Source organism: Ixodes scapularis, unplaced genomic scaffold, assembly GCF_016920785.2.
Source record: "Ixodes scapularis isolate PalLabHiFi unplaced genomic scaffold, ASM1692078v2 PGA_scaffold8__174_contigs__length_109621045, whole genome shotgun sequence".
NCBI classification, from domain to species: Eukaryota; Metazoa; Arthropoda; class Arachnida; order Ixodida; family Ixodidae; genus Ixodes; species Ixodes scapularis.
Window position 1 is genome coordinate 71,054,812 of NW_024609883.1, and position 24,037 is coordinate 71,078,848.

The 24,037-nt window shown below is 46.4% G+C and overlaps 2 protein-coding genes across 2 annotated transcripts; one reads left to right on the plus strand and one right to left on the minus strand.

Annotated features, from left to right (window-relative positions):
* Positions 1-776: 776 nt before the first annotated feature.
* LOC115324609 lies at positions 777-19,740 on the minus strand. The gene is made up of 4 exons (XM_042287025.1): positions 19,713-19,740; positions 19,305-19,469; positions 15,960-16,061; positions 777-814 (listed from the first exon to the last, which is right to left on the minus strand). The coding sequence occupies exons 1-4, from the start codon at positions 19,738-19,740 to the stop codon at positions 777-779; spliced, it is 333 nt and encodes a 110-aa protein (XP_042142959.1).
* A 277-nt stretch (positions 19,741-20,017) lies between these two features.
* On the plus strand, positions 20,018-23,412 carry LOC8037465. The gene has a single exon (XM_002405014.5). It carries the CDS (start codon positions 20,081-20,083, stop codon positions 23,264-23,266), a length of 3,186 nt encoding a protein of 1,061 aa, XP_002405058.3. The 5' UTR covers positions 20,018-20,080; the 3' UTR covers positions 23,267-23,412.
* Positions 23,413-24,037: the final 625 nt, after the last annotated feature.

Sequence of the window (24,037 nt, forward strand, 5' to 3'; positions counted from 1 at the left end):
GAAAAATGTACTTCAAGGAGAGGCATCCCACTGAGAATGACGTCAAGGCAGGCTAGGCTTACTCACTCTAGCTAACTTAACGATAGGACAAATGTGTCCAAAAGAGTTATGACATATATTCATGAGTAAACCGAGCGTCCCGATTACACTCTGCGAAACGATGTATAGTATCGGCCACATCCGAAGGCCTACTTGTACTCGCTGAATTAAACACTCAACATTATATTTTTTCACAGACGTCCTGTTCCTTTATTGGTGTAAGTTTAACTAATTATGGAGACTAGTAGTAAGTTTATGAGAGTCACTCTCTTCATTCGAAGTTTATCCATGAACAAGAGTCGTTAGTATGGAATACAATTCTTGGCCAGCCTAGGGTATTTCTCGGGGGGAGGATCGGTGGCCCAGTGGGCTGCCGCACACCAGCTCGAAGCACGTGAAACGAAAGCTCGCGCTGCAGAACCCAGGGATCTTGGACTCGATCCCCAACCCTGCCCGTTTCGATCTAGATGAGCATCGTACCGGCGTGAGGTCGTGTGTCACTACAGCATGATGCACGTTAAACATCACGGACTAGCGGTTGTACTGCGCTGGCTAAATTTCTCATCTACAGCTGAGAGACAAGTCGCCCGTTGAGGCAGGCTGTATAAGAATACCCACACCCCAATTTGTTGAGGGTATTTCGGCAGAAGACAATCGATTCTGAACTTTCTGCATAAGAAAGGATTGTTTGCTTACTAACGGCCCTGCTTTAGTCACTTCCTGAGTTGCAGTAATACTTAGTTACCAATATAGTGTATGATTTCTGGTACACTTCCTGAAATAAATTCACAAGAACATAGCTATTTGAGCTGTTAATCGTGATAAACTATTAAAACAAAAGTTTTCTGGTTTAGATTTTTTCCCAAATTTACGTGAAGAAAGTTTGAGTTTATTTACTGTTTTATTTTTTTCCCCTAACACTGTTTTTATGCGATCACACGTATCTCAAGAAACTCTATTTAGCTTAAGCAAGGAATGCCTTCACGCTACGTGGGAATACAGCAAGTGGACACTTTAAGGAATGGCCAAGTGACTTTATGTAGTGAGCCCAGGCGTTGCATCAGTAATTCATTGTTTCGCCGTGGGACCGCACACCTGTCTTGCTGACAAGCACCTGGTTGTGTCGGCTAGTATTGCCTAAATTATTTTACCGAATCTCCATGTCAACTCAAAAAAACGTGTACCCGTGTCTCACGACAAGACAGGCCTTGCGGTGTTTGCTGAGTAAAAAAGAAAAAAAAATGAGAAGTCACCGAGCCAAGTTTTATGACGTCCACGACTGATCCTTTGTTGTAGTTTCACTGCGTCGGCTCGGCGTTTCTTTTTTTTTTCTGTTTTACCTTCTGAAAACCTGGGAGTCAAATTGGCCTTCTGATTTACGTAGGTTGTCACGCAGCCGCCAGACGACACTGGGTAATTTTTCATATGCCGTCACCGTGCGAGTTATCGTGGACCCGTGGTTCTATTCGCCGATTGTATACAATAGACCATGGGCACTGACAGATTAACATTTCATTGTACCAGATCTAAGTTTTCGTAAATCAAAGATTACCAAAATGACTAAAAACTAGTACTACTTGGACATGTACTCTATCATTGGGTAATCGGTGGCATGATGACTTTTGGAATACGAAGCCGTGTTTTTGTTTGGTGAGACATCTATACTTCGTCTCACCCTACGATGGACTAAAGGCAAAAGCTACGAACCGCCAGATCCAATCACGAGCCACTTAGAAATTGTGCGGTATTTCGCTTCGATGCACGTATCGGTGCCTGAGTCTCGGGTCACTGATGAGGGGACGGGTGGACAGTGGCTCGAATCGAAGAGCACTGAGTGACTCAACAATTTTACGTGGCAAAGAAAGCCACGACATGTAGGCTCTTTGCAGCGTCGAAGCTATAGAAATCATGCGGCGTTTTTGGATTCGAGCATTATTCGTCCACCCCTAATCAATGTTAAGCGTGTCATTGAACGTGATTGGATCTGGCGCCTGTGGCTTTGGCCTTTAGTCCATCGTCGAATGAGACAAAGTATAGTCGTTTGCAGGTTAGACACATAAAGAATTATATGGATGGAAAAAAAAAGTGGGCACACCCAAATTATTTCTGGCTCTAGATTTCAAAGATTATAGCCACCAACAGATTGAGAACGGGAGGGAGGTCCTTCAGTTGTCCCGTCTCGAGCTGGAGCTTACTTCTGGCCCCTGGTTGAACTCGTACTTTCTCGGTCAAGATCTAAGATCCAAGCACCCTTGTGATTAGAAGGACCGGCTTGAAGTAATGTTCCTTCGTTGATGCACGGTTCCCAAAGGTCGTCGTATCCTCGGTGAACAGATGGCTGGCATGCGCGCTTGTTCACAGTATGACATATTGTGTCGGAGGATTGATATAGGGTGGTGCACATCTACAATCATCCATTCCACTTAACGACAGTCGAGTGCAAGGTGACAGGTGTCACGTCTCGATCACTCTCGAGGAGGCGTGGATCGTCCAAAAGAAAAGAAGATCTGAGCAGAGACAACGAGTACGGCATAGAGCACTTTGGAAAGTACGACGTTGCAATTTACTACCAAAATATAGCCTATATACACTGTGGGCGAAATGGATTGAACGCACTTTAAACTGACCGCACAAATCGGTTTCTTAACATATCGCGCTGAGATTTACTGCAGAGGTATTCGAAGCTGGTACATTCATTAATCGAGAGCTTGAATACACGAAACCTCTAGAGTCGAAATAAAAATAAATAAAAAAAGGTGATATTGTTTATGTATAAATTATTACTAAGCCTTTTATCCCAAAATCATCAGAAAATCGCTGACGCAAAGTGTAGAGAAAACATGTTTTTTTTATGTACTCAGGTGAGCCACTTTTTGCCCAATTTTAGCGAAAGCTTCCACCAACTTCCGGCACTTTCGTAGTAAATCCCAGCGCGATAAGCAAAGAAATCGATTTATGCGGTCAGTTTAAAACGCGTTCAATTCATTTCGCCCACACTGTACATTGCCGTGTGCATGATCAAGGAGATACGCTTCTCCGTTCATCTAAAGTACTTTTTCACCTCAAGAACCGTAGTAAAAAAAAGTCCGGCTTCTCGCCGAGCATTACAAAAATCCCTCTTTATGCTGAAAATCGAGATATATGTATAGGTGCATTTTAGATTAGATGTATGTTACCTAATCAACACGTACACGTTTTAAACTCCAAAAGCACCGTGTTTGCTTCCGACAACCAAAGATTGCAAGAACTCCGCGCGGCGTATGAACAACGCGCAAAGCTCCCTTTTTTTTTTCTTGAGGTGAAAACGAGTATAGAAGATTCGCGTAGACACTTACTTCGAGCGTAAACGACAAAGAAGCCAGCGTGACCTTGCCTAGTCAGCGTCGCCATAGTTCTTTCCCGAACATTCGAAGTCGAATATTCGAGAAAGAGCTAAGGGGACTTTAGAAGGAAGTGAAGCACATGGTAAGCGCAGAGTTGCGCTAAAGTTTCCTCTCGTGCAGCAGGCGCAAAGCCGGCGACGCGAAAACACGGATGAAATTGTCACGAATCAAAGATGATGAGGCAGCAAAATACCAAATCAACTAATGATTGAATGAGAGCGAACTTGCGCCAGAAACGAAAAAGAAGAAGAACACACGTCGAGAAAGCAGCAGCGAGCGTCGAACGGCGGCATCAGCAAGCGACGGGTACATCGGCGTAACTGAAACCCCTAGATAAGAGCTTCCTACGGAGGCCTTTAGGCGTAACAGCCGGCTATCGCTAGGGAGACAATCAGTGAGGGAATCGGCAATACGGTGCTCGGCTCTCTATCTACTATGCTGGTCATCTCGAATATTCGATCTAGAACGTTCGGCGGGAAGGGGGGCGGGGGGGGGGGGGGGGGGGGAAGAGCGAGGACTAGACTGACTAGGCATAAAGCCCCTGTATACAGAAAAGTAGCGACATCCTTTGAAGAGTGCCGCCTGCTATCTTGGAGCGATCCAGGCGGCGCTACCGTCGACGCGCGAGCGCGAAATAGCAAAATATAAAAATAAGAGTGTGCATGAGAGACAAGGAGGGAGAAGGAATGCCTATGCTGTCGGAGTGCAGTGCATGCTACGAGCTCATGGCACCAATCAAATAACGCCGACTGTGCACCGTCACGGCTTTCATCGTCTTTCTTTGAGCACATTCTTCGAGGCTGGTAGACCGTGACAGTGCGTTTTTGAGCCTGTGTGTATGTATTTCGCGTGTCTTTCAGACTTTGTCTTTGCTCCGACTCATGTATAGGAAGGCCGTCTGATATCTTGGAGCGATCCAGGCGGCGCTACAATGGACGCGTGGCTCTAAAAGAGCAAAACACAAAGATAAAAGGTCTGCGCGTCAGTGGAGGAGGGAGACGATGTCGCTACACCCTAGTCGCTACCTTTCTTGTTCAGGGGCGTTAACTAGGCAGGGTCATTCTGCCCTCCTTATCGTTTACGCGCGGGGTAAGGGTGCACGCGAATCTTCTAGATGAACGGAGGAGCGTATCCCCTCGATCATGCACGTGGTAATATCCTTCGTTTCACACTAAGCACAAGACGATACGCTTTTGCTGACACTCGATTGGCATCGCTTGCTTTCGCTCTCAGTTCCAAATGGATATGAAAAAAGGTGCTTCGTTGACTATGTTATAAGCATACAATCTTGCGTCAATAGAATAGCGCACGCTAAAGGTTTGCGTACGCAAAGAATAGCGTCGTCGCCACTGCGCATGCTCCGAACGCAAACCAGGTCTCGCGCATTGCGTGCGCAATTTTAGCGTGCGCTATTTCTCGGAAATAGCGTGCGTACGCAAAGAGCCTTTGCGCTTCTCCAAGCAGGATTCGTGATGAGAAGTTGGCTAAAGCCAAGACCAGCAGAGTTAAAAAAATGGCGGCTTCCAGGATTATGTCGGCGGCTGCTTTGGCGGCGTCGTGAGTGCGACGTCGGCGGCATCCTCGCGAGTGCGATTTTCATTACGGGACGACATTGTACTCGGTTTGGCAACGATCACCGACAAGTTGATGCTTGCGACGCGCGAACATTTCTCGGCGAAGGTACGATGTGCGAAGGTCAGTACACGAGACCTCTCTTGCCGAGGCGACACAAGCGGACACGACCGGTCAACCGCTCGCGTCGCATTCTCATGTTTAAACAAATCTAAATTGTTACTCTGAACCAAAAAAACTTGCTTTTCTTTTTTTCTAATGTTGCAGCATTTCGTGTGTGAAATAAAAATTTTGAGTGTATCTTGGTGGCGTCGCAAGCGCGAGCTGATACAGTTTTTTGCGTCGCGACGGAGAAACGCTATTCTAAAACTCTCTTGCATCGCGTCGCTAATACAAGCGCTAAATTTAGCGCTGGCGTGCGCTAAAATTGCGTACGTTATTCTAAAACTCCCTAATTACAGATTACAAAGTAAACAAACATTCAACCTTACTGGGCGTTGAAAAGGGGGAGGAGGGGTGGGCAAGATTCATACCTATAGTCGGTGACAACTCAAGAAAGCAGGGCGAGAGAAAGGAAGGTGGGAGAGGAGGAAAGGATGCAACACTGGCGCGGGTGGTCGAGAGACAATGACACCTGTCTGAAAATACTGGATCTTCCTACCAAATCACAGTTTTGAGCGCAGTCGCCTCCCTTTCCTTCTACTGTGTGCGGTCGAAAATATAAGAAAAAATCCGCTATATATGAACTTCACGGCAGTGTAATATTTGAGGGATCGAACTACGTCACCGTCCGGTTTATTTAAGCCAACGGGATCTAGCAACGTTGCCACAAGGTCGGGGAGCTAGAATGTGCTCCGCAAACTCCTTGCTTTGTAGAAATAAATAAAACAATAAAACTTAGGGACAAAGTAATCTCGGAATTTGGGGAGAAATCGGGTTGAACCCGATTTCTCCCCAAATTTCTAGAAACATATTCGGGGCGTAAAAATTGGGCAAATTCGGGTGTTACCCGAAAACGAAAAATCATAACTATAGTGCATCTCTCTGTTTTGGTAAAAATAAATGTTGTCGATTTTATTTTAAAAAAAAATGAAATATATCTTCATATAAAATCGGGAGACACCAAGTGTGTGGTAGTAGGACGCGTATTGTTATCATGTTATATTTACTTAAGTCATTGTCATGATTAAACAATTCACTTGTTTACTCGACTAAATTGGTCGTGATGTCTCTGCCGCCCAGATATGGCGAGAAGTCCGCTAAATGAAACAGCCACATGGCGTTTTTTTTTCGACGTTCTCTTGTAACGCATGTGCATTGGATCCGGCTATATTACATATTTCGTGTTCAAATCTATCTTAGTAACGTTCAGTCTGGCCTAAAGCAACTGAAAGCGTCACCTATGCATTTTTTTCTTTTATGTTAAACTATACTCGCGACACCGTAAAAATAATTTGCACAGGCTGTTGACAACAGCAACTCCTTGCATTTACTGCCCTTCCTCCGCATCATCTAGGCCGCGACAGTTTTTGCTGCACACTTGGGTAGGTGGTAGATCCTGCTCTTGTCCTTCACGTCTTACCCGCTGGGTGACGTTGCCTCCTTTGTAGTTGAAGAGAGAGCCTAGATTTAAGAGAGGGAGCGACTGAAATCTCTGGTGGTATTTGCAATTTAATCTCGGGCGCCTCACGCGGAGTTTGGTCACCAGTGCGCTGCATTGTCGTGTGGGAAGGGGAAAAGCGGGCGGAAAGGCGAAGACGCTTGCGAAAAATCGACGCTTTTTCTATTCTCTCCTAGCTCGTATTGCAAACGCTGCCCATAAACAACGTGACCCATATTGCACAGTTGGAGACTCTATGTAATCTAGGCTCTCTACAGTCAAAAATACTTCATCTTGCCCTTATGGCAGTACTAAAATCCAAACCTACGTGACACGTGGTCCACAATCAAGAGCGAGCTATAGAAACCACGTGCTTTATCAGTGCTCTGCGACCCAATCACCGACACTTACGTCGGCCCAATATATTTTGGGGTTGTGTAACACGTTCGTGATGGGACCTGGCAGCCCGTAGCTTTGGCCTTTATTTGATCGTAGGATCAGACGATAAGACGATGTGATCTTTCGAATACTCGCCTTCTGCGCGTACTGCCACTTTTGCTTTACGGGGCTTAGTGGCGCATTCAGGGTATGCGCAGTAGCCCTTCTCTGCGGAATATCAAACGCTGCGCATGCGTTTGTACCCCAGCGACTCGGCATTTTTTGCCCTGGTGATAAACGTTGGAATTAGGCATATGGCGTGAAAGTTCGTCATACTTCATGCTTTTATTAACCCCCTTCCCCCCCCCTCCCCCCCCCCTCCCCCCCCCCCCAAATGCGCCCACGTGCTTTTGTTTTGCCACAACCTCAACCAGTGAATGCGTGAGCTTGGCTGCCTCGTCATCATGCTTTCCTTTGGCGTTTTCTATGTTGTCCTTTGATTGATGTGTTTCTCCCTGCATTTTGATGCGCTGAAGTACCATCATGGAACACTTGTCTCACATATAGTCTTGCGCTGTGAACATCCCCTACGGTGATCTCACTTTATTTAGGCGTAAGGATTTTGAGGTCTTGGATTAACGCCAAAAAAACGCGGGAGAAAAACAAGTGTCGAGTTTTTCTTGCTATATAAAAGAACCGCGCATCATCGACCTCTTAGTCTCCAACCAATGACAGCACTACCGGATGGCACCAGACGTTAAAATTTCAGAACCTACCGTTATCTGGCTTTAACATTATAATCGATTTTTGCAAATAATAAATTAGAAGATGGGTTTTATTCTGGCGGTGGCACACGCCATTAAAACTCCAGGTATTTGCGGGCTGTCGTTCGTCGGCAGTTTTTGATTACACAAAAATTGCTTATATTCTTTTTTTCTTCGGATAACGGTAACTTCCGAGATTTTGAAATGTAGTCCGAGGCCGCTAACGCTAGATTGGGCGGAGGGCTATACTCTTTCACCTTATTATCTACCACAGGAAAGACTACAAGCGCGAACTCCTTGCTCTACACTGTTAGCAAAAATAACACGCCCAGACGTGTAAACCGTTGTCCCATAGCGGACACGTCGAAACGTGTTCGTTTTACACGAGGCCATCTGTGTTTTTCGTCTACACATGAGTTGCTGTGTAAACTTAACACGCTACACCATGTCTGCCTTCCGCAAAACCGTTTCGAGCGTGTTCCTTATGAAGCATGGCGGCCAGCGGCCGAGAACAGGCGAGAGACGAGCCCAGCGAGCCGCGCGCCTTTCAGCCGAATTGAAAGCACACAGGGCGCGTTAGTTCTCGTTCGATGTCTTTTATACACAGTAAAGTCTCCAAGCGGCGGACGTAGCTACTTGCAAAGGTACGTACGTGTGTTGTCGGCGGTCGGCGGCGTCAATAGCTTCAACGAGCCGCTAGACAAAAAAAGAAAAAAACGAATGCCGAACTCACATGGATAAATAACTTGAGCAAACTATTTAGAATCGGGCGGTAACTTGCGCCACCTATCGAGATTTCTAGCAGCCTGTTTTTAAAAAAAAGACGAGTCTGTTAACACTGGGAACGACCACGGCCACACAGCAACCCTACATACAACGCAGGCAACACAGCACACAGCTACACGGCACCGACATATACACAAACACAACAACCGACACCACGCCCGACACTTCCTACTCGAAATTCATTACTCCCCGCGGCGCATATAAGCTTGACATGTGCGGGTGAGCTCCTTGGTCACTGACCATTACAGATTTATAGAAGAATACACAAAACACGGCGCAATGGACAGCCGTGTGTTAGAACTGTTTGCATTTAAAAAGTATGGAGGCAAAATCTATAATGCTAGTCCGTTGCAATAAATAATGATATGTTAACAATAAATCTTAAACCGGTCGTGAAAAAGTTCAAATTTTTGTTATTTTCTTGCTTGACCAGTGTTATGAGCAGTCCGACTAGCTTGAATCAGATAGGAAAACAAATTATTGGGATTTTGTCATTACGTATACAATAATAAATGAAAATGATCCTTGCGCAAAGCATTTTTTATATATTTTGGTGAAAGACATCCGGACATCCGCCCAACACTTCACTTCCGCTAGTTGCAGCAGTTGCAGTACGGGAGCAAACGCCTTCACTTTTGATGCAGTTTGTTGTCGTATGTCGTGTCGGTGTCGAGAAGAGCGGTGGGGCTTGGGAGTTTGTGACCGGTGTTATTCGTGAACACTGGTGTGGGCGCTGATGCGTCTTTTTTTTATACTGCCACCACCCCGAACTTTGAAGATACACGGGCCCGTAGCAGTGTATTATGCTGAATCGCGAGCTCCTTCTCTGTTGACGTCGCTTTCCTGGTACCACTCGTGGATACTGCAAGCGTTTAAACAGTGTGCACCGTCTCGCCTACATCCCCGGTGACGTACTCGACCTGTTGAAACTTATTGCTTCCGTCATTTTAGAGTACGCAAGGCAGTTATCTCGTTGTTCTGGTTTCGGTTATAAAAGCAAGGCAAAACGCTCGTAGTTCCCGCCCTCAGTACACGTTGGACATCTTCCACACTTTGACACGGGATAACTGAATGAACGAGGATTTACATTCACTTCCGAGGTTACTCTCGCCGCTTCCTCACCGTTGAGCAGCAGGATGAGCTGGCGACAAGCCGCGGATGAAAGGCTGGAGCATCAACAGCCCAAGCGCACTCGGTGCCGATGCGGGCGACGCGGGTTTCTGTCAACCGGGAGGCCAGCACAAACCGTGACCATTCCAGCTCTTCGTCATGACACGGTGTTGCAGAGAGCAGGGTAAACTACAGCTACACGGATTACCGAAGCAAACGACTGCTATCTTAAATCTTGGCTTGTGATTGCGCCTTTGTAGTAGATCATCTTATTCGTTTTGCTGGAGAGACGCAAACGACGGGCGTAACAAAATCGCTTGCATATTCCGCATATCTCACAAAAGCATTTACCCTGTCACCTTGCGAAAAGCGCGAAACACGGAGTCTGCACCGTCCTAAGCTTCCCGTTTTTTACCTGCTTTAGAGCAGTTTGTACCTGCTAGTAGATATGCCTACTGAAACTGAAACAGGGCAGTGCCAGAGAGAAAGAGACAAAGTTGAGAAAGCTTGCTCGCTCTCTAATTTCTCAGCTCTCAAGTGATTGTACCATAATAAATGCACCAACGCGTCTTCCAAAATAAAGAAAGAGCACTACGTTCACAACATAAAAAAATGGTCTCAGTACATGCATCTGTGGGCAGGTAGGAAACCTTGCCCTTATTTATTCACGCCGCATGATTGCCGCAACAAACTCGTTGCAGGACCGAATCATACTCGAGCGGTGTGCGTCGCTATGCAAACGCAGTCCAACACGAAGCCTAAAAAACGGCAGATTTAAGACAACAATCCGGAGTCCATTATTCAATTAAAACAACGTAATTTTGTTGAAAACGCCCGCTGCTTCTTACTCACGGTATGTGTCGGGATACTTCCACAGTTCGAAACGGAACGAAGGAAGATTTACTTTCTAAAAACGCTCGCTGCGTCCTCCCGGACCAGCTGGACCGGATCAGTTGACGACGACGGGACTGTACCCGTTGAACCTCCACCACGCAACAAACAATTTGCGCTCCGTGTTAAAAGCGTGGTTCAAACAGACCCGGAATACAAAGCACCGCACCACACACGACGAATGTTTCAGCTCTTTTTCGCCTCGCCGGGTTGCACCAAACAGAACGAGATCGCCGAAGTCAACGCCGCGCTGTCGTGAACCTTGGCTTGTGGTTGCGAACTCGTGGACCCTGTGACTCCCTTCGCTTTCAAAGCACACACGACGATTACGAATGCTACTTTCCGTCTTCCAGGAACATCACAGGGGCACTTCTCCGGTCACGTCTTCACTATGTGCTCGCAAACTCCGAAGCTCTATGCGAAGCTTCTGGCGTCCCGTCAAACCCAGAGCCGTATATTGGGAGAGTTTGGCCAGTGGGTGTGGCGACGAAGGCGCCGGAGAGGAGAAAAGTAAATGAAAGGGAGGAGAGCGCCGAAGGAGCGAGAGAGAAAGAAGGGAGCAGAGAGGAGACGACCGCCATTTTTTAGCAACGCTGTCGGAGACTGGTCGGAGAAGAGCACTGCTGAGGCTACGCGTCGTCTGCTACGGGCCGACTTCTTTTTCGCCTGAATAAAAGTTTGTGGCCATGCACCCAAAAATCTTCATTTATTAGCTTTTTAACCCACCGAGGAATAACAGAATGTCATTTTCTTGCCAGAGTCAGCGATATAAAAGGCAATAATCGAGATTTAGATGCCGATCCCACGCATTTCGCCGGGAGAATGATCGAAGATGGCGGCCCTCCCCACTCAGGTGGGAGCAGCCGGGAGTTCACGCGCATGCGCTCATGCCTCTCGCTCTACGCCGCGTGCTGATTGGCTCACTTGGGAGGAGAGCGTTACGGCGGCGAGATCATAGACTGACCAAACTCTCCCCATATACGGCTCTGGTCAAACCAAAACAGTAGCGACGCCATGCGTACTTGCCAGATTTTCTCCGGTCAAACAAAAGCAACGAAAGCCAACCGGCGCTTGCTTCCAGCGTAGATCGGCGTTGCGCTTGCGCCGTGGCCAGATCGCCAGATCGCTTGCAGTTGAAGGTTGAAGCAAAAACGAAACCAACTGCAATGTCACGTGTTCACATCGAGGACACGCTTTTTATATCCATTTTAACTGTTTGGAACGAATAATTAGACCCATAACTTTATTTGTGGTGTCTAAGAAACTGTGATCAGGACCCCTAAACTAAATACAAACATGGGCGACATGAAGCAAGCCGCATTGCCATCGACCAGAAGATGGCGGCGAGCCCGGTAAGCGTGGGTTTCGCCAACGTCCTGCGACATGTCGCAATTACTTTTGGTGCATATCTGTCTCTGAGACATGTTTCTTTCCGCGGCATTTGTCTCGACGGTCCTTTCTAAGTGTGTCCCCAAGCATTCCGGTGCTTCGATAGCCGGCAATGCCGCGGTCGTCGCCGCGGGCGATGCGTGTTTTCGAGGTCGGCTACACGGTTATGCGTGTATGACCGAACCAAAACACGTTTTTTTACAACCTCGCATGATTTCTGAACGAATTATCCGTTACTCATCGTGTAAATTTATGGTAATTTGTGTAAATGGCGTGTTTTTCACCCCAAATATTCGCCAAATACACGGGACTTGCTAACAGTGTACGGCACATCTCGGCGGAACAAGCTCTCGTACGTTAAGAGCATCGCCCAACGCTATGAGCTCGCGCTTCTAGCCTTTTCTGCGGTACAACATAAGGTGAAACGGGGTATTGCGTTTGATTAGGTGTTGTTTTACTTTTGCGGCGAGAAAAACGCGTTTATTTTTTTCTCCCAAACACCCGGTACCTTAGAACCAGGCAGTGGGTTCGGTGGTAAAGCTTTGCGATCCTTGCAGGTTCTGACGCCTGCGCTGTGAATGTGTTCAATGAAACGACGCCGTCATTGCCGCTACGCATGAGCACGATGTTCACCCCGACCAGCCCTGGATTCAGCTTTACAACACTAACAGGTCCGTTCGTCTTTTCCAATTTTCTTTCATCTTTGCTTCTTTTGTGTTTGTATTCTGATGTTTTGGTTCACCGGGTATAAATATTCTGATACATTACTTAAACGTTATGGTTCCGTGTTATATGTATATATATATATATATATATATATATATATATATACCGGTAAACACTGAAAACTAACTCCCATGCCAGTTCTATCAAAACGGGCAAAAACCAAAAAGCACCCAATTGGAACTAATCTTAATAAAAAAATAGCAAAGTGGTAAGCTGTGCGAGTTGGTAAACGTTGAACATGATAAAAAATCTGACACAAAGAGACAAGTAAAAACGAGGTAGTGTGTCCTGTGTTTCCTCCTCGTTTCTCCTTGTATCTTTGTGCGCGATGTTTCGTCAAGTTCAAGAATAAAGTAAATTTTAGAGCGCAGCTCTTAGGGGCCCGTTCCCGGCTTGAGCGGCGTCGCCGTCGGCGTTGGCGTCGCAGTCGGCGTCGGCGTAACGAAGGTCACCCCAAGGTCACGTGAGCTCCCAAGGTCATCTGAAGGTCACGTGACCCCCAAGGTCACCGCACGGTCACGTGACCACCAAGGTCATCCCAAAGTCACGTGACCCCCAAGGTCACATGATCCCCAGAGGTCACGTGACCCCCAAGATCGCGTGACACCCAAAGTCACGTCCCCCAAGGTCACGTGACCAATCCGAGGCCCCTCAGGGTCACGTGAACCCCTCCCCCGAGGTCACGTGCCCCCCGATGACGTCATCGTCATTGATAACGTCATCAATGACGTCACTGATGACGTCACCGGCATCTGCATCGTCATCATCGCTGATGACGTCACCGGTGACGTCACTTATGACGTCACCGGCATCCGCATCGTCATCGTCATCATCACTGATGACGTCATCGGTATTCGCATCGTTATCGTCACTGATGACGTCATCGGCATCGTTACGTGACCCCCCAAGGTCACGTGACCCACCCCCCAGTAGCCTTCCCTCCTCATCCTCAAGAGCTGCGCTCAAATTCGGCGTTACAGGGAGTTGTAAACGGCTTTTTTACGAACAAAGTTTTGATCTCAGCTTTATTTTAGGTTTGCCGGCACACGCCCGGGGATTGTTGTAGACGTTACCCGAAAAAAAAAACACAACAACTAATGTATTACAGTTACTCTTGGTTAAAATATTTTAAATTAGATACCTCGATTACCCAAAACAAGAGAAAGTGGCCGCTACTTGAAAAAGTAACCATTATTTTTCCGACTACAGATTTTCAAAGCGACAGGTTTTTCAGCCGGTTAGAAAAAAGAGTCTTTCATTCTGTTACTAAATAGTTGACGGCGGCGACAAACGAATATACATGTATATTGAAAACATTATTCTGAAATTTAATAAAAAGTAACTAACCCCCCACCCCTTCCCCCCCCCCCCCCGAAAAATATCGTCCCGTGACGGTGGAGCGTGCATTTCGGCAGAAACTATCTAACGTACGATTGTGTCACGCGGCTAATTAAATATATCTACATGCAGGATTCCCTGGAAGCTCTGTATCAACTGCCATCCCTTTTCAAACCACGCCAAGAGCAGAAAAAACATCGTACACTGTGGAACGGGGAACTCAAACCTCCAGAACACTCAAACATACGTCGGAAACGTTACCAATGGAGTACTCTACCGCCGTGACCTCAACGTCTTATCCTAGGATAACAGGATCGCAAGTTGAATTCCCCTCAACAGAAGGCAGGATTTTATCAACGATATATTACCCGGGACCAATGCAGACCACTCCGGTGGTATCGCACGTTCCTCGAGAGCCCACAGAGATTCCCTATAGTTCCCCACCTGTTACACCTTTTAGCACCACCGAGGAAACACTAGAGATAAGTACTCGCCCAGAATTCGCGACAGTGATATCGACGGAACCTACTCCTCCAGCATGGCTGCCATCTAGAGAAACCAAAACGGCGCCTCCACCCTGGCCGACCGCATTATCTCCGAGTGTTCTTCCGCCACAGAGTACACCACTGAGCACCACCGGAGCAGTCCCAGAGACAACAACACCAGAAGAATTCAAGACAACTGAATTGAAACCGCCAACTTTTCTCCCTTCGCCTTCCCCCAGAAAAACAGAAGCGCCAACAGCGTCAGTTGTGACAGGGGTATTATCAAGTGGGCCACCAGTTATTACCCCAATGCGCACAACTGAAGAAGTACCAGAGATGACTACCAGTACAGAAGGCCCCATACCAACGGGAACGAAGCCGTCTTCTCAACCTAGTTGGTTCCACCCAATAGCTACACACACACCATTTCCTCCACTGCAGACGGAGACAGTGCCTAGTCTGCCAGGACATGTTACTCCCATGAGCACAACTGAAGTAACGCCCGTCAGCACTATTGAAGTAGCAGGAACGGTAACCAGTCCCGAAGGATTCACGACAGAAAAATCAACCGCACCTACTCCTCCAACGTGGTCGCCGTCTAGAGAAACAGAAACGACGCCCTCTTCCTGGCCGACTGCATTGTCCCCCAGTGTTCTACCACCAAAGAGTACAGTAATGAGCACCACTGCAGTAGTCCCAAAGACAACCTTTGCGCCCACAAAAACAACCAAATTGAAGCATACACCGATTCTCACCTCGCTAGTCTCCAGGCCAACAGAAGCGCCAACAATGTCAATAGAGACGAGAGTACCACCCAGCGGATCACCAGTTATTACTCCGATGAGTACAGCTGAAGTAGAACCGGAAACTACTTCTGCTACTGAAGGTGTTATGACTACAACGTTCAAGCTTCCGCCTCATTTGAATTGGTTTACTCCGATAAAAACAGAAACGTCAGTTCCCTCAGGACAGACAGAGATAGTGCCTAGTGTGCCGCCACATGTTACTCCCATGAGTACTACTGAAATAGTACCAGAGATTTCTACTGTTGCAAAATACCCCACGCCAACAGTATTCGAAATACCCACTCATCCGACTCGGTTCACTCCGATAGAAACAGAAACACCAGTTCCATCAGTACAAACAGAAATAGTGCCAAGTTTGCCGTCACATGTTACTCCCCCGAGTACTACTGATATAGTACCAGAAATCCCTACCGGAACAAAATTCTCTATGTCAACAGGATTGCAGCTACCCACTCATCCGACTCGGTTCACTCCGATAGAAACAGAAACACAAATCCCCTCAGTACAAACAGAAGTAGTACCCAGTTTACTACCACTTGTTACTCCCATGAGTACTACTGAAATAGCACCAAAAATTCCTATCGGTACAAAATTTCCTACACCAACAGGGTTCGAAATACCCACACATCCGACTAAGTTAATTTCGATAGAAACAGAAACATTAGTTCCATCAATACAGACGGAAAGAGTACCCAGTGTGCCACCACACATTACTCCCACGAGTACTATTGAAACAGTACCAGAAATTCCTACTGGAACGAAATTCCCCATGTCAACAGGATTCGAAATACCCACTCATTCGACTAGGCTCACTTCTATAGAAACAGAAACACCAGTTCCATCAGTACAAACAGAAATAGTACCCAGTTTGCCGCTACATGTTACTCCAATGAGTACTACTGAAATAGTACCCGAAATTCCTGCCGGTACAAAACTCCCTACACCAACAGGGTTCGAAATACCCACACATCCAACTCAGTTAACTTCGATAGGAACAGAAACACCAGTTCCATCAGTACAAACAGAAATAATACCCAGTTTGCCACCACACGTTACTCCCGTGAGTACTACTGGAATAGTACCAGAAATTCCTACCGGTACGAAATTCCCTAGACCAACAGGGTTCGAAATACCCACACATACGACTCGGCTAATTTCGATAGGAACAGAAACACCAGTTCCATCAATACAGACGGAAAGGATCCCCAGTGTGCCGCCATATGCTACTCCCATGAGTACTACTGAAACAGTACCAGAAATTCCTACTGGAACAAAATTCCCTATGTCACCAGGATTTCAACTACCCACTCATTCGACTCGGTTCATTTCGATAGAAACAGAAACACCAATTCCATCAGTACAAACGAAAATAGTACCCAGTCTGCCGCCACATGTTACACCCATGAGTACTACTGAAATAGTACCAGAAATTCCTATCGGTACAAAATTCCCTACACCAACAGGGTTCGAAATACCTACACATCCGACTCGGTTAACTTCGATAACAGAAACACTACTTCCATCAATACAGACGCAAGGAGTACCCAGTGTCCCGCCACATCTTATTCCCATGAGTACTACTGAAATGGTACCAGAAGTTCCTACTGGAACAAAATTCCCTATGTCAACAGGATTTAAACCACCCACTCATTCTACTCGGTTTACTTCGATAGAAACAGAAACACCAGTTCCATCTGTACAAACAAAAATAGCACCCAGTTTGCCACCACATGTTACTCCCATGAGTACTACTGAAATAGTACCAGAAATTTCTACCGGTACAAAATACAGCACGCCAACAGAATTCGAAATACCTACTCATCCGACTAGGTTCACTCCAATAGAAACAGAAACACCAGTTCCATCAATACAAACAGAAATAGTACCCAGTTTGCCGCCACATGTTACTCCCATGAGTACTACTGAAATAGTACCAGAAATTCCCAGTGGAACAAAATTCCCTACACCAACAGGGTTCGAAACACCTGCACATTCAACTCGGTTAACTTCCATAGTAACAGAAACACCAGTTCCATCAATACAGACGGAAAGAGTACCCAGTGTGCCGCCACATGTTATTCCCATGAGTACTACTGAAACAGTACCAGAAATTTCTACTGGAACAAAATTCCCTATGTCAACAGGATTTAAACCATTCACTCATTCGACTCGGTTCACTTCGATAGAAACAGAAACACCAGTTCCATCTGTACAAACAGAAATAGCACCCAGTTTGCCACCACATGTTAGTCCCATGAGTACTACTGAAATAGTACCAGAAATTTCTACCGGTACAAAATACAGCACGCCAACAGAATTCGAAATACCTACTCATCCGACTAGGTTCACTCCGATAGAAACAGAAACACCAGTTCCATCAATACAAACAGAAATAGTACCCAGCTTGCCGCCACATGTTACTCCCATGAGTACTACTGAAATAGTACCAGAAATTCCCAGTGGAACAAAATTCCCTACACCAACAGAGTTCGAAGCACCTGCACATTCAACTCGGTTAACTTCCATAATAACAGAAACACCAGTTCCATCAATACAGACGGAAAGAGTACCCAGTGTGCCGCCACATGTTACTCCCATAAGTACTACTGAAACAGTACCAGAAATTTCTACTGGAACAAAATTCCCTATGTCAACAGGATTTAAACCATTCACTCATTCGACTCGGTTCACTTCGATAGAAGCAGAAACACCAGTTCCATCTGTACAAACAGGAATAGTACCCAGCTTGCCGTCACATGTTACTCCCATGAGTACTACTGAAATAGTACCAGAAATTTCTACCGGTACAAAATACCTTACGCCAACAAAATTCGAAATACCCACTCATCCGACTCGGTTCACTCCGATAGAAACCGAAACACCAGTTCCATCAGTACAAACAGAAATAGTACCCAGTTTGCTGCCACATGTTACTCCCATGAGTACTACTGAAATAGTACCAGAAATTCCTACCGGTACGAAATCCCCTACACCAACAGGGTTCGAAACACCCGCACATTCATCTCGGTTAACTTCGATAGGAACAGAAACACCAGTTCCATCAGTACAAACAGAAATAATACCCAGTGTGCCACATGTTACTCCCATGAGTACTACTGAAATAGTACCAGAAATTCCTACCGGTACAAAATTCCCTACATCAACAGGCTTCGAAACACCTGCACATTCAACTCGGTTAACTTCGATAGAAACAGAAACACCAGTTCCATCTGTACAAACAGGAATAGTACCCAGTTTGCCGTCACATGTTACTCCCATGAGTACTACTGAAATAGTACCAGAAATTTCTACCGGTACAAAATACCTTACGCCAACAGAATTCGAAATAGCCACTCATCCGACTCGGTTCACTCCGATAGAAACAGAAACACCAGTTCCATCAGTACAAACAGAAATAGTACCCAGTTTGCTGCCACATGTTACTCCCATGAGTACAACTGAAATGGTACCAGAAATTCCTAGCGGAACGAAATTCCCTACTCCAACAGGGTTTGAAACACCTGCACATTCAACTCGGTTAACTTCGATAGGAACAGAAACACGAGTTCCATCAATACAGACGGAAAGAGTACCCAGTGTGCCGCCACATGTTTCGCCCATGCGCACTACCGAAATACTACCGGAAATTCCTACCGGTACAAAATTCCCTACATCAACAGGCTTCGAAACACCTGCACATTCAACTCCGTTAACTTCGATAGAAACAGAAACGCCAGTTCCATCAGTACACACAGAAATAATACCCAGTTTGCCGCCACATGTTACTCCCATGAGTACTACTGAAATAGTATCAGAAATTCCTACCGGTACAAAATTACCTACGCCAACAGGGTACGAAACACCTGCACATTCATCTCGGTTAACTTCGATAGGAACAGAAACACCAGTTCCATCAGTACAAACAGAAATAATACCCAGTGCGCCACATGTTACTCCCATGAGTACTACTGAAATAGTACCAGAAGTTCCTACCGGTACAAAATTCCCTACACCAACAGCGTTCGAAACACCCGCACATTCAACTGGGTTAACTTCGATAGAAACAGAAACACCAGTTTCATCAGTACAAACAGAAATAATACCCAGTGTGCCACCACATGTTACTCCCATGAGTACTACTGAAATCGTACCAGAAATTCCTACGGGTACAAAATTCCCTACACCAACAGGGTTCGAAACACCTGCACATTCAACTCGGTTAACTTCGATAGGAACAGAAACACCAGTTCCATCAATACAGACGGAAAGAGTACCCAGTGTGCCGCCACATGTTACTCCCATGAGTACTACTGAAATAGTACCAGAAATTCCTACCGGTACAAAATTTCTAATACCAACAGGGTTCGAAACACCTGCACATTCAACTCGGTTAACTTCGATAGAAACAGAAACACCAGTTGCATCAGTACAAACCGAAATAATACCCAGTTTGCCGCCACTTGTTAGCGCCATGAGTACTACTGAAATAGTATCAGAAATTCCTACTGGTACAAAATTCCCTACGCCAACAGGGTTCGAAACACCTGCACATTCAACTCGATTAACTTCGATAGGAGCAGAAACACCAGTTCCATCAATACAGACCGAAAGAGTACCCAGTGTGCCGTCACATGTTACTCCCATGAGTACTACTGAAATAGTACCAGAAATTCCTACTGGAACAAAATTCACCATGTCAACAGGATTCGAGATGCCCACACATCCGCCTCGGTTCACTCCTATAGAAACAGAAACACCAGTTCCATCAATAGAAACAGAAATAATACCCAGTTTGCCGCCACACCTTACTCCCATGAGTACTACTGAAATAGTACCAGAAATTCCTACAACAAAATTCCCCATGTCAACAGTATTCAAACTACCCACTCATCCGACCCGGTTCACTCCGATAGAAACAAAAACACCTGTTCCCTCAGGACAGACTGGGATAGTGCCGAGTGTTCCACCAATTGTTTCTGTCATGAGCACGACTGGAGTGATACCTGAAACCACTAGTAGTGCAGGCGGCCTTATTCCAACAGGAATGAAGTTATCAACTCATCCGACTGGGTTTACCCCAATAGAAACAGAAACTCCATCTACCCCAGGACAGACAGCGATATCGCCTAGTTTACCTCCATATTTTACTCACATAAGTACTCCTGAAGTAACATTAGAAATTACTACTACCACAAAAGGCCTCACGCAAACAGGATTCTATCCTCCGTCTCACCCGACGTCGTTCCCTCCGACTGCTACAAGGATATCTCTTCTTCCAGGGCAGACAGAAATACTACCTACTGCTACTCCGCCTATTACTCCCATAAGCACCACCGAAGTTGTACAAGAGATAACTGCAACTAGTGGAAGCCTTCCCTCAACAAGGTTCAAGCCGCCGCTATATTCGACTCGGTTTCCTCCCACCGAAACAGTAACACCTGTTCCTTCTCTGCAGAAAGAGGTACATCCTAGTGTTCCGCCACATATTAGTACCGTTAGCCCTCTCGAAAGAAGAACAACAGAGATAACGTTTACCGAAAGCTCTCCTGCGAGTGAATCGATCTCACACCCAAGGCCTACAGAGCTGCCTTCAAGAGAGCAAACGACCATTCCACCATCTTTACGATCAATATATCCGTTTACTTTTGTTCCAACACAGATCACACCCTTTAGCACGACTGAAGTTGTAGCACCAATCACCACTGGTGAAGCTTCCTCTCATCCGACTTGGCTTCCTTCTAAAGAAGCAACGTCTCCTCCTCCTGGCTTGACACAAATATTTCCTACATCACAAGAAACAGTTATTTCTGCAAGTTCTCCCCGCGCGGGAACGCTATTCAGTACTGCCGTCAGCGCCACGAGAAGACTACCTGGTGGCACTGGGGTGCCGAAAACAACGGAACTGTCCCCATCTTCAGCACCTGGAGTGTGGCCTTCAACGAAAGAAGAATTAACATCTTCTGGATTACAGTCTGTAATATACCCGTCCGCTCCTCCTATTAGTGGCAGTGCTGGCACTACGGAAATTAGTCCTGCATCGCCGATATTCGGTACGCACACCTCAATGAGTAGTACCCCTAAGACATCACCAAGTCCTTTTACAAAGGAAGGGGAAACCGGCGGTCAAATACACACTACCCTACCTCCTTCTGAAACAACATCTTATGAAGTTTCTACAGGAACTGGCGGCATAGTCGTAACATCTTTATCACAAAGTACTGTCGAAGTTTCTACGGAGGTTATTACACCCGAAATAGGTTATCTCATGCAACTTCTTGCCATCCTGCGCAAGGACCTGGGGTACCTTACCGTAAACTCTACGGTTCTCAGATCTCTTTTTATTGAGGTGGCTTACATTGGGACTACAAGGGCTTACGACATCTTTTCTCTCGCCCTGACAGATCTGAAGCGACATTGTGACCGCCTCGACCCCAGTCAAAGAGTTATAGTAGCCTTCGAAATTGCCCGCTTCCTGAAAACCTACGGCACTAAGATTCCTCACAATATCGTGGTTCAAGCTGTGAGCGTCTTTCTGTGTGCTATTGACCACAAGAGTATCATCACCAAGCTTTTTCCAAAAGAGGCTTATGTAATTGGAATCGCTGAAACCGTTGTCGACGATCTTACTCCACCCGACCTAATTCATTTGATTCATCTGCTTTATGCGGAGCGCAACATAAGCAGAGTCGAAGAATCTCCATGCGCTGGCATTCTCTGCGAAGAAGTGCCCGAAAGCATCATGGACACAATTGATATGCTAGTAGACCGGTATTTTCCAAATTCCGCGCCCCAAAAGAAGTGGCTCATAATTGATATCGCGAGAGCACTGAACTTGCAGCCAGAGGTAGACGAAGACGGGGATGAGATGGTATATTATAAACTTGGAGACTACGGCGTCGTTTTGGACGAGCTACGAGAACCGATGCTGTCGGAAGACGAAAAAGCTCTTCTCACTGGAAAGTTCTTCGCAGAAGCACGTAAAAATGCCAAGGCGAACCGTAAAATAAACGTCAGCGACTTGGAAGAAGTGTGGAAAATGGGAGAGGGTAATTTACCGCTTACAGCCGTTAGGTCGTTCATAGCCCTACTGAAAGTAGTTCACGCCAAGAAGATCGCCCTGGAGCCGAACGATCGTGCAAGACTGCTGGAAATAGCTCTCCGTTGCGACGGTCACGAGTGTACAAAGCTGCCCTCGAGAGACATCCACAACCTAATTTTCGCGCTCTGCAACGTGGGCATTCGGGACGGCTTTGCACTTTCGAAAGAAGTAAAGAAGAAGGTTTCAGACTTCATCGTGGCGCTTAAGGACGCCTACATCGACTCAATTTCGCTGAGGCGGTGGAAGCGCAGCTCCGAATTGCTGAAGCCGAAGGCTCACGACTACCTCTCCGAGAGCTCTCCGTCTGAACTCAAATACCTGAAGGGGTGGCTCCAGGCCCCCATAAACCTAGATGACCACCATTTTGACAACCCGGGACAAGGCCGTTCTTTGAGTGATCCTCAAGTTCGTAACCAAACGCTAATTTCCGAACTCTTTCAGTCCTACACAAACGAGAAAAGCCCCAAACGCAAGGCCATGCTTGCTGAAACCTTGCTGGACAGTTATAACCACAGCTTCAGGGCACTTGGTGCTGGCGTGAAGGACACAGAGAAGTTCATCGTCTCGGTGCTTCGGCAACTGCCGGCCACCACGACCAGGCAGAACTCCCTCGTGCTTGGTATTCTGGATCAATGCATCGGGTTAGGAGAACCTTGCATCAATGTGACAAGATCGGAAGACGTTGCACCTCTGAAGGTTATACTGCAGAACATGTCCCTGGAGAGAAGTCCGAACCTCGTGTCCACGCTCGCCCACAAGCTGCAAGACGCCGGGAAGAGGAATGGCGGGCACTTTGATCTGTCGTGGATGCAACCCCGTCCGTCAAAGAAGAAGAGTTCGAAGGGCAAGGTCACCAAGCAGAAGTCTCCGTTAGCGGAAAGAATGAAAGTTCCGTCTTGAGAATGGGGCTCTTGCCGCTTCATACGATTTTGGGGAAGAATAGAAAAATAGAACAAGAAAATTAAAAGGGTGGGGGAGGCGAACTTTCGAGTAGGTTGTTAGTTATGTGTCCTTGTTTTTGTCCAATCGGCTATTCAATTTGAAGCACTGTGGTTGTAATAAAAAATGCTTCTGTTCTTGAGTCTATTTGTGTTCGCTGAAGTCGACCTGGGATGTACCGTTTCTATAGTTAAAGTCGCCGTAATTTGACCACTAGACACGAATCTCAGTGTTTTCCGCTATGAGGTGGTAAGGTGCCGGAACCTGATGAAACTGAAACGGGTAGGAGGCCTAGTGCTGGAGACATTCATATGCGCGGGAGGAGTGTCGTAGTCTCTACACTCGTGCATTGAACCAGGTAACTCGACAGTTAAACGACCTCACTGCCTTTTTTAGTTGCTGCAAGCGTAGTGTGCACATTGCTTCACTTCGTGGTTTTGGCTTGGGGCTACGGGGCAGCCATATTATTTACTGTAGTTTATAAAACTTTTTTCTTAAACCGTCTTGTTAAAGTATCAACTGAACAACTGGTTTAAAGATATCATTTTGCTGGTAAAAGGATAGGCGCGCGTTATTGGCACATTTATTATTCCTCCTTTGGTGTACCCACCGCATTCTCGAACGCAGAAGGGTGGGTTCAGAGCAACGTCACCTTTAAGTTTAACGTATATAACCTAGGTAAATTGAAAACTTTGTTGTACGGCGAAGCCGTAGATTGAACCCAAAGGTGCC

What these genes read in the sequence shown, in the direction of transcription:
- LOC115324609 (XM_042287025.1), bottom strand. Translation starts at nt 19,740, where the DNA reads ATGGCGCTAACAAGTGGCGGCAAACTGG. An exon ending in CGAAGTTAACCCAGTTGAAT is followed by an intron (nt 16,062 to 19,304) that starts GTGCGGGTGTTT and finishes TAGTCGAATGAG; the next exon opens with TGGGTATTTCGAATCCTGTT. An exon ending in AATGTGTGGTGGCACACTGG is followed by an intron (nt 815 to 15,959) that starts GTACTCTTTCCG and finishes AATTTATTTCAG; the next exon opens with GAAGTGTACCAGAAATCATA.
- LOC8037465 (XM_002405014.5), top strand. Translation starts at nt 20,081, where the DNA reads ATGAGTACTACTGAAATAGTACCAGAAATTCCTACAACAAAATTCCCC.